This window comes from Ovis aries, chromosome 25 (genome assembly GCF_016772045.2).
Source record: "Ovis aries strain OAR_USU_Benz2616 breed Rambouillet chromosome 25, ARS-UI_Ramb_v3.0, whole genome shotgun sequence".
In the NCBI taxonomy this organism is placed as follows: domain Eukaryota; kingdom Metazoa; phylum Chordata; class Mammalia; order Artiodactyla; family Bovidae; genus Ovis; species Ovis aries.
Window position 1 is genome coordinate 23,453,761 of NC_056078.1, and position 10,825 is coordinate 23,464,585.

Genomic DNA, 10,825 nt, shown 5'->3' on the forward strand with positions numbered 1-10,825 from the left:
TTCAATATTCCCCCTCCCTGCACACGCACACACACACACAACTGACCTGGGTAATCCTGGCACAAGTGTTCTATAGAGGACCCTTTGAAACATGGTGTATGAACATACCTCAAATTTGAGAGTGAGTATATATGATAAAATATATATACATGATATATGATATATGATAAATGATATGATATGATATATGATAAAAATATATACATGATAAAATAAGAAAGTACAGTCTGGAAGTGATGTTTAATTGGAAGATTGAGAGATAAAAGAATAAGAAAATGAAATATAATACATCTACTCAGACTATCATGTAACCATTAAAATAATAACCACAGTGACAGAAACAGACAATATGATATAGTTTTAACTTATGTCAATCAACAGCCAAAAAAAAAAACAAACCACAAAAATATAGATCAAAAAAAGGCAAAGGAATTTGTGACAACACAGATGGACCTTGAGGGCATTATGTTAAGTAATACCTTTCTCAGACAAAGAAAAACAAATACTGTATGATGTCAGCAATATGTAGAATACTTTTAAAGCTGTACTCATAAAAATAGAGAGTAGAATGGTGGTTAACAGGGGCTAAGGGGTAGGGAAACTGGGGAGATGTTATTTAAGGGAACAAACTTGCTGCTAGACAATAAATAAGTCCTAAAGATCTGGTGTACAACACAGTGATTATAGGAAACACACTGTATTATAGATTTCAAAGAGACTAGATCTTAATTATTCTTCCCATAAAAAATGAAATAATAATTATGTGACATGATACAGGTATAACCTAATGCTGTAATGGTAATCATATTGCAATATACAAATGTATAAAATCAAAACACGGTATATTTAAACCTACACGATATTATAAATCAATTAAATCTTGATTTTAAAAAATAGGCAAAGGATTTACATAGACATTTTTTCAAAGGAGATATACTAATGGCCTATAAACACACTGGAAAGAGTTCTTAGTCATTAGTCATTCAGTTCAGTTCAGTCCAGTTGCTCAGTCGTGTCCATCTCTTTGCAACCCCATGAATCGCAGCATGCCGGGCCTCGCTGTCCATCACCAACTCCCGGAGTTCACTCAGACTCACATCCATCGAGTCAGTGATGCGGTCCAGCCATCTCATCCTCTGTCATCCCCTTCTCCTCCTGCCCCCAATCCCTCCCAGCATCAGAGTCTTTTCAAATGAGTCAACTCTTGGAAATATAAATCTAATTTATAGTGAGGTGAAAAAGCAAGAGAGTTCCAGAAAAACACCTATTTCTGCTTTATTGACTATGCCAAAGCCTTTGACTGTGTGGATCACAATAAACTGTGGAAAATTCTGAAAGAGATGGGAATACAGACCACCTGACCTGCCTCTTGAGAAACCTATATGCAGGTCAGGAAGCAACAGTTAGAACTGGACATGGAACAACAGACTGGATCCAAATAGAAAAGGAGTACGTCAAGGCTGTATATTGTCCCCCTGCTTATTTAACTTCTATGCAGAGTATATCATGAGAAACGCTGGGCTGGAAGAAGCACAAGCTGGAATCAAGATTGCCAGGAGAAATATCAATAACCTCAGATATGCAGACGACACCACCCTTACGGTAGAAAGTGAAGAGGAACTAAAAAGCCTCTTGATGAAGGTGAAAGAGGAGAGTAAAAAAGCTGGCGTAAAGCTCAACATTCAGAAAACGAAGATCATGGCATCTGGAGCCATCACTTCGTGGGAAATAGATGGGGAAACAGTGGAAACAGTGTCAGACTTTATTTTGGGGGGCTCCAAAATCACTGCAGATGGTGACTGCAGCCATGAAATTAAAAGACGCTTACTCCTTGGAAGGAAAGTTATGACAAACCTAGATAGCATATTCAAAAGCAGAGACATTACTTTGCCAACAAAGGTCCGTCTAGTCAAGGCTATGGTTTTTCTAGTGGTCATGTATGGATGTGAGAGTTGGACTGTGAAGAAGGCTGAGCGCCGAAGAATTGATGCTTTTGAACTGTGGTGTTGGAGAAGACTCTTGAGAGTCCCTTGGACTGCAAAAAGATCCATCCAGTCCACTCTGAAGGAGATCAGCCCTGGGATTTCTTTGGAGGGAATGATGCTGAAGCTGAAACTCTAGTACTTTGGCCACCTCATGCGAAGAGTTGACTCATTGGAAAAGCCTCTGATCCTGGGATGGATTGGAGGCACTAGGAGAAGGGGACGACAGAGGATGAGATGGCTGGATAGCATCACTGACTCGATGGATGTGAGTCTGAGTGAACTCCAGGAGTTGGTGATGGACAGGGAGGCTTGGTGTGCTGCGATTCAAGGGGCTGCAGACTGAACCGAACTGAACCACTTTACATCTATTAAGATACAATAGTTTTTAAAATGGAAAATAAGTGTTGGCTAGTATGTAAAAAAATTGGAACCCCCATACATTACTGATGAGAGTAATGTGTAAAAGATAAAGTGTAGAACGATGCAGCCACTGCAAAACAGTTTGGCAGTTCCTCAAAGAGTTAAACATATAATTACCCTATGACCCCACAATTCTACTCCCAGGTATCTACTCAAGAGAACTGCAAACAGATGTTCAAATTCTTGTATACAAATGTCATAGCAGAATTATTCATAAACATAGCCAAAAAGTAGAAACAACCCAGTGGTGATTAGATAAACAAAATGCAGTATACCTATACAATGCAATTATCATTCAACCTGAAAAAGAAATGAAGTAATACTTGTACACCACTGTTGACAGCAGCATGATTCACAAAAAACAAGTTAGAAACAACACAAGTATCCATCATTAGACAAAATGGATAAACAAAATGCAGTACTACATACACACAATGAAATATTATTCTGCCAAAAATGAAAGGAAACTATGATACATGATGCAACACGGATAAACCTTGGAAATATTCAGTTCAGTTCAGCTCAGTCGCTCAGTCGTGTCCGACTCTTTGCAACCCCATGAACCACAGCACGCCAGGCCTCCCTGTCCATCACCACCTCCCAGAGCTTACCCAAACTCATGGCCATTGAGTCGGTGATGCCATCCAACCGTCTCATCTTCTGTTGTCCCTTTCCCCTCCTGCCCTCAATATTTCCCAGCATCAGGGTCTTTTCAAATGAGTCAGCTCTTCACATCAGGTGGCCAAAGTATTGGAGTTTCAGCGTGAGCATCAGTCTTTCCAGTGAACACGCAAGACTGATCTCCTTTAGGATGGACTGGTTGGATCTCCTTGCAGTCTAAGGGACTCTCAAGAGTCTTCTCCAACACCACAGTTCAAAAGCATATTACATTAAGTAAAATATGCCAGACACAAAAAGATAAACACTGTATGATTCTACCTAAGGGAGGTTACCAAGAGCTGAGGAGGAGAGGGAGGACTCAGGAGTTATTGTTTAATAAGCACAGAATTTCCATTCAGAATGATGAGAAGGTTCTGGAAATGGATAGTGGTTGGTGGTACAACACTGTAATTGCATTCAGTGTCCCTGAATCCTGAATTGTACACTTAAAAATAGTTAAAATGGCATATTTTGTGTTACGCATATTTTGTCACAATCTTTTAAAGGCAACACAGAAAATTACTGTCAAAACACACACAAAAATTAAAAAATAGTGATGTATGGTATAGTCACATATAACCTTGGAAATGATATGCTAAGTGAAAAAAGCTGGACACAAAAATCCACATATCATATGATTCTATTTATATGCAAGGTACAGAATAGGCAAACCTATAGAGGAAGACCTAAGACCATGGCAGCCAGTTCCCTCACTTCATGGCAAACAGATGGGGAAACAGTGGAAACAGTGACAGAATTTATTTGGGAGGGGGGCTCCAACATCACTGCAGATGGTGACTGCAGCCATGAAATTAAAAGACACTTGCTCCTTGGAAGAAAGCTTATGACCAACCTCAACAGCTTATTAAAAAGCAAAGACATTACTTTGCCAACAAAGGTCCATCCAGACAAAGCTATGGTTTTTCCAGTAGTCAGGTATGGATGTGAGAGTTGGACTATAAAGAAATCTGAGTCCCAAAGAATTGATGCTTTTGAGCTGTGGTGTTAGAGAAGACTCTTGAAAGTCCCTTGGACTGCAAGGAGATCAAACCAGTCCATCCTAAAGAAAATCAGTCCTGAATATTCACTGAAAGGACTGATGCTGAAACTGAAACTCCAATACTTTGGCCACCTGATGTGAAGAACTGACTTGTTGGAAAAAACCCTGATGCTGAGAAAGATTGAGGGCAGGAGGAGAAGGGGATCACAGAGGATGAGATGGTTGGATGGCATCACCGACTCTATAGACATGAGTTTGAGTAAGCTCCTGGAGTTGGTGGTGGACAGGGAAGCCTGGCGTGCTGCAGTCCATGGGGTCGCAGAGTCGGACACGACTGAGCGACTCAACTGAACTGAACTGATAGGGACAAACAGATTAATTGCCAGGAAACAGAAAGAGTGAAAGAGTAGGGAGTGATTGCTTAATGGGTACAGGGTTTCCTCCTAGGATGATGAAAATGTTCTGTAGTAAGATACTGTGGAAAAACTCAAATGAACTTTTTGGCTAGCCCAATAGATAATGTTGATGCTTTCACGTAATGAATGTACTGGAAGCCCCTGACATGTACTTTAATGGTTAAAATTGGGAATTTTATGTTATATGAATTTATCTCAATAAAACAAAAGCAGAAAAATTGTCACATACACAATTAAAATTATGCAAAAACCTATGTAAGTGTAAGGGGAAAGATAAAGCAGAGATGCTAAAAAAGGCTTAAGTGGGTCAGGGTGTTTTCTATTTCTTAAAACTTTTTATAACATTATTACATTGTTTTCATAATAAAAAGAGAACTATCATGTATCAAGTACCTACTAAAAAATTAAGCACTCTGTTAGGCTTTTTCATGAATTGTAAGTACTTTCCAACATACTGGGTGAACAGGAAACATTTGATAGAAACATGTAAAGGAGAGCAAAGGAATCTAGTTATGGGCATGTGGGGTTGAATTCTTCGTTATGTATTTCTGTTTAACAATCCCAAAACATGGCTTTAGAAGAAAGATTTGTACATTTAATTCATAAGCTTATATAAGCTGCCTAAGGTCAACACTTGATTTTCCCTTATAATTGAATAGCCCCAAAGAGAAATCAGAATTAGTAAGAGACAGCATTCTTTTACAAAGAACCAGGACAGTGTTAAAATTATAATTCCTTAAAGTTAGGGCTTCCCTGATGGCTCAGACAGTTAAGTGTCTGCCTACAATGCGGGAGACCTGGGTTCGATCCCTGGGTCGGGAAGATCCCCTGCAGAAGGAAATGGCAATCCACTCCAGTATTATTGCCTGGAAAATCCCATGGACAGAGGAGCCTGGTAGGCTACAGCCCATGGGGTCGCAAAGAGTTGGACACGACTGAGCGACTTTACCTTACCTTACTCCTTAAAGTGAAAAGAAAACTGGTCTATGAGTTGTTTTCCAGTCAATTTTAAATATAATGAAGTGATCATAGCTATATTTTTATATAATTCATAAAGTTATTTTTATGACCTCTGTTCATAATTTCAGTTGCCTTTATAAAAACCACTTGGAGTAACAACCTGGAGGGTAGGACTGGGTAGGGGGTCGGGGAGAGACTCAAGAGGGCGGGGAGATGTGTATACTTATGACTGATTCACACTGTTGTATGGCAGAAGCCAACACAAAATTGTAAAGAAATTACTCTCCAATTAAAAATAAATTTTAAAAAATAATTTTAAAAAAAATCCCACTTGGAAACCCCAGTATCATCAATTCTATACAGAGAGCCAGTCCAGAGAGTTTTATAAGGCAATTCAATTCTTATAAATAAGCTGGGTGCAGATTTCATCCTTAATAAATTTATTCTGTCCTTTTGATATTTAATTGCACTTAAAAGTATACTAAGATGTCTTCCCTGGTGGCTCAGACGGTTAAGCATCTGTTTACAATGTGCGAGACCCGGGTTCGATCCTTGGGTCGGGAAGATCCCCTGGAGAAGGAAATGGCAATCCACTCCAGTACTATTGCCTGGAAAATCCCATGGACAGAGGAGCCTGGTAGGCTACAGCCCATGGGGTGGCAAAGAGTCAGACACGACTGAGCGACTTTACCTTACCTTTACCTTACCTAAGATGTCTTTAGTAGATCTAGATCTCTGCTGTTTCAAAATCAGTAGGTGCTGCTATTGAGAACTCAAGACTGAATATCATACCAGCATCATACCCTTCAAGAAAAGAGGATTCCATCATTCTTGACTTTATTTCTTAGTTGACATGGCATTAGAGGACTGATTAGGGAGGAAAATCCTACCAACAAATTGTTCTAGTCCTTACTAGGATATATCTCCAGTCTTCTTTAAAATATATACATATAAGCAATAAAATGATCAAAAAGCAATCCACAACTAATTGCTTAGACTTTAAAAGCACAGTTGGTGGCTTCCCAAGTGGCTCAGTGGTAAAGAATCTGCCTGCCAATGCAGGAGATGCAAGAGACACAGGTTCCATCCCTAGGAAGAGCCCCTGGAGGAGGAAATGGCAACCCACTCCAGTATTCTTTAACCTTGGAAATCCCATGAACAGAGGAGCCTGGTAAGCTACAGTCCACGGAGACTCAGTCAGACACGAATGAGCACACACACATGCAAAAATATAGTCATTTGCAAAGGAATAATTTTCAAGAGAATTATTTACATCACTTTTCAAGATGCCTGTAATTTAACAACTAAATTTTCATCAGGGTTTTGCTGCCAATAAATCAGTAAATTTTTGGCCATTCTGAACTAAGCCCCTTACATATGTTGTCACAAATGTACAGCTAGGTTTATTCTCCAATCAGTATAGAATTAAATTCAAGAATCTTGAATGGTGGCTAAGCATCTCAAACTCCACAGTTGTTACCAATTCTATTCCTTTTAAATGAAGTACAAAAGCACACAAAGCAGCTAAGTTAAAATTTCCACACTCTGATTACCTATCATTGGTTACCATATGTACTGTGCAGTGCTGAGTTCAATTCAGTTCAGTCGCTCAGTCGTGTCCGACTCTACAACCCCATGGACTGCAGCACGCCAGGCTTCCCTGTCCAACACCAACTCCCAGAGCTTACTCAAACTCATGTCCATAGAGTTGGTGATGTCATCCAGCCATCTCATCCTTTGTTGTCCCCTTCTCCTCTTGCCTTCAATCTTTCTCAGCATCAGGGTCTTTTCCAATGAGTCAGTTCTTCGCATCAGGAGGCCAAAATATTGGAGCTTCAGTTTCAGCATCAGTCCTTCAAGCAAATATTCAGCACTGATTTCCTTTAAGATGGACTGGTTTGATCTCCTTGCAGTCCAAGGGACTCTCAAGAGTCTTCTCCAACACCACAGTTCAAAAGCATCAATTCTTCAGCACTCAGCTTTCTTTATAGTCCAACTCTCACATCCATACATGACTACTGGAAAAACCATAGCTTTGACTAGATGGACCTTTGTTGGTTGTGCGCTGTGTAGGATGCCCATAAAAATACAATTATATAATGGAAAGAAGAGGGATTCTGAGGGACTCTGATTGGCCCAGCTTGAGCTGTCTGGTGGACAGAATTCAAAGATAGCTCCCCAGATCCCTGCCCACACTGTACACAGCCTGTATAATCCCCCTCACTTGAGCAGGATCTGTGGTATGATGCAACAGTGATTACATTATATTATATAAAACTCTACTGTAGTAAACTAGAGAGCAGTTTTCTCCTGCTGGCCTTGAAAACCCCAACTACCATGTTGTAGAGAGGGCCACATGGCAAGGTAAGTGGGCAGCCTCTAGGAACTAAGAAAGGTCCTCCACTGACAGCCAAAAAGTCCTAAAACCACAGGAGCTGAATTCTGGCAACAACTAGTGATCCTAGAAGAGGAAAATCCCAAGCCTTAGATGAGAACAAAGTCTCAGTCAGCGCCTTGAAAACTGGTGAGACCCTAAGCAGAGGACACAGTCAACCCGTGACCACACATCTGACCCACAGAAACATAAGATAATAAATTCATGTTGTTTATGCCACTAAGTTTGTGATAACCTATTATTCAGCAACAGATAACCAAGTCCCATGCCTACCCCTTAACCAGAGCAGGATGGAATACCTTGACTAACAGATGAAGTAGGTCCATATCCAATGCGGGAGGATCCATCCTCCTTAAGCGCAATTGAAGTGTCATCATCAGTTTGGAGGATGCATACTGGAAAAAAGAAAAGCAAAAATTATCCACCACAATATATTCAGTATCTGATATTTCATAGGCTTTCAGTGTTCAACTCACAACTCTTCCCTATTGTTGGCTCCCTAATCTCCCTCCCAATGCAAGAGATACAGGTTCGATCCCTGGGTTGGGAAGATCCTCTGGAGAAGGAAATGGCAACCCACTCCAATATTCTTGCCTGGAAAATCCCATGAATAGAGGAGACTGGCAGGCTACAGCCCATGGGGTTGGAAAGAGTCAGACACGATTGAGCATGCATGCACACTGCCGTATACACACTTCTAGAGCTACCCGTCACTGAGCCAGAGAAAACATGAGGGCAACAAAATCTAGTAAACAAAGTAGGCTAATATAACAAATTATAGTCTTGGCTCTGCCCACTAATTAGATGTGTGACCTTGGGCAACCACTCATGGGCCACAGTTCCTATCTGAAAATAAAAGGATTGGACTAGCTATAATGCTATTCCAACATTTAAATTCTGATTTATTAAAATTGGGGGGATCATCAAAATAATTCAAATTAAGTTTTGATTTGTTATAAAAGGACAAAGAAATGTCACACTGCTCCCAAACATATGCCTTATCCCTCTCAGGATTCTGCTTCTGAAAGTGGCATCAAGAAAGTTTTCGAGTGAAAGCCACAAATATTTGCCTTCCATACGCAAATTAGCTTAATAAAAACTACCACATAAAGGAACAAAATCTGGGGGTGGTATGGAGTAGGAGGCAACCAGAATCACAGGGACCTTTATAAACTAAAATGTCCATAGTTGAAAATCAAATTTTTATGATGTTATTGTCTTGAATGATAACATATCATAATTGGGTTGAAACATATGTATTTTATTTTTTTTCTGTTACTTGCCACTCACTGCATTAAATGGCAAGGCTAAAGAGCTAATGCTGGAAAAGAACTAATTTAGAAATTCACACTTTTTAAAAATAACACCTATAATAAATTTGACCTCCTGGCTCATTTTAGCAATATGATAAATCATTTTAAAAGGCAATTTAAGCTTTTTAAAAGCCTACAGTAACTCAAAGAAGCTGAAAATTAAAATTCAGAGGAAAAATCATCAAAATAATGTTAAACCTAGGTATTGCTTTTTTTAAATGATTCAAAGAAAAATTACTCACAATTGTTCTTACCAAATGCACATTAATTTTGTAATATTCTTTTCCTTTGCAGCATTGCTTTCGTCTACACAAACACACAAAAACCCTCAGTAGAATTTCTGATTGAACTATTTTAACCATAATCAACTCTCATTACCGTCAAGTGTTTAAGCAAGTGAAGAAAATTCTTAAAAGGGGAAGGGGAAGTTAAGGAAGAGTAAGAATTTTCCATAAATATTATCATTCAACGACACAGAAGAAAGGAATTTTTAAAAGACTTCAATTTTTGGCTCTCTGAGCAGCACCATGGCGGTCGGCAAGAACAAGCACCTTATGAAAGGAGGCAAAAAGGGAGCCAAGAAGAAAGTGGTTGACCCATTTCCTAAAAAAGATTGGTATGATGTGAAAGCACCAGCTATGTTCAATACAAGGAATATTGGGAAAACATTGGTCACGAGAACTCAAGGAACCAAAATCGTATCTGATGGCCTCAAAGGTCGTGTTTTTGAAGTGAGTCTTGCTGATCTGCAGAATGATGAAGTAGCATTTAGAAAATTCAAGCTAATTACTGAGGATGTTCAGGGCAAAAACTGCCTGGCTAACCTTCATGGTATGGATCTTACCCGTGGCAAAATGTGCTCCATGGTCAAAAAATGGCAGACCATGATTGAAGCTCACGTTGATCTCGAGACTACCGATGGTTACTTGCTTCGTCTGTTCTGTGTGGGTTTTACTAAAAAGCACAACAATCAGATTCGGAAGCCCTCTTACGCCCAGCACCAGCAGGTTCGCCAGATCTGCAAGAAGATGGTGGAAATCATGACCCGAGAGGTGCAGACAAATAACTTGAAAGAGGTGGTCAATAAATTGATTCCAGATAGCATTGGAAAAGACATAGCAAAGGCTTGCCAATCTATTTATCCGCTCCATGATGTCTTCGTTAGAAAAGTAAAAATGCTGAAGAAGACCAAATTTGAATTGGGAAAACTCATGGAGCTACATGGTGAAGGTAGTAGTTCTGGAAAAGCTACTGGGGATGAGACAGGTGCTAAAGTTGAACGAGCTGATGGATACGAGCCACCAGTCCAAGAATCGGGATAAAATGCAAACTCTTAATGGTGACAAATAAAAGATCTTATTTGTGGTAAAAAATAAACAAATAAATAAATAAAAAGACTTCAAGATATAACCAATAAATAGTAAGATAAAATTATAGATTATCTCAGCACACATAGAATATAAGAGATAAAAAGACAAAGCTTTATTTCTTCTTGGATAGTGTCTAGTAGAAAAGCAAACGTCAATATAAATGTTAATATACATGATAAAAGTACGTGTGCATACGTGATACAAAAGTAAATGTTAATATACATGATAAAAGTTATGCCTGGAAATATCAGAATAATTTTGCTCTCATATAGTGTTCATAAAGAAACTGAGACCACCCACGTAGCT

The 10,825-nt window shown here is 39.3% G+C and overlaps 1 protein-coding gene across 1 annotated transcript; it reads left to right on the plus strand.

Annotated features, from left to right (window-relative positions):
- The first annotated feature begins 9,654 nt into the window (after positions 1-9,654).
- LOC101102285 (small ribosomal subunit protein eS1-like) lies at positions 9,655-10,520 on the plus strand. The gene has a single exon (XM_042240883.2). It carries the CDS (start codon positions 9,677-9,679, stop codon positions 10,469-10,471), a length of 795 nt encoding a protein of 264 aa, XP_042096817.1. The 5' UTR covers positions 9,655-9,676; the 3' UTR covers positions 10,472-10,520.
- Positions 10,521-10,825: the final 305 nt, after the last annotated feature.

Bases quoted from the DNA above. Each gene is read 5' to 3' on its own strand.
- LOC101102285 (XM_042240883.2), top strand. From the start codon at position 9,677: ATGGCGGTCGGCAAGAACAAGCACCTTATGAAAGGAGGCAAAAAGGGA.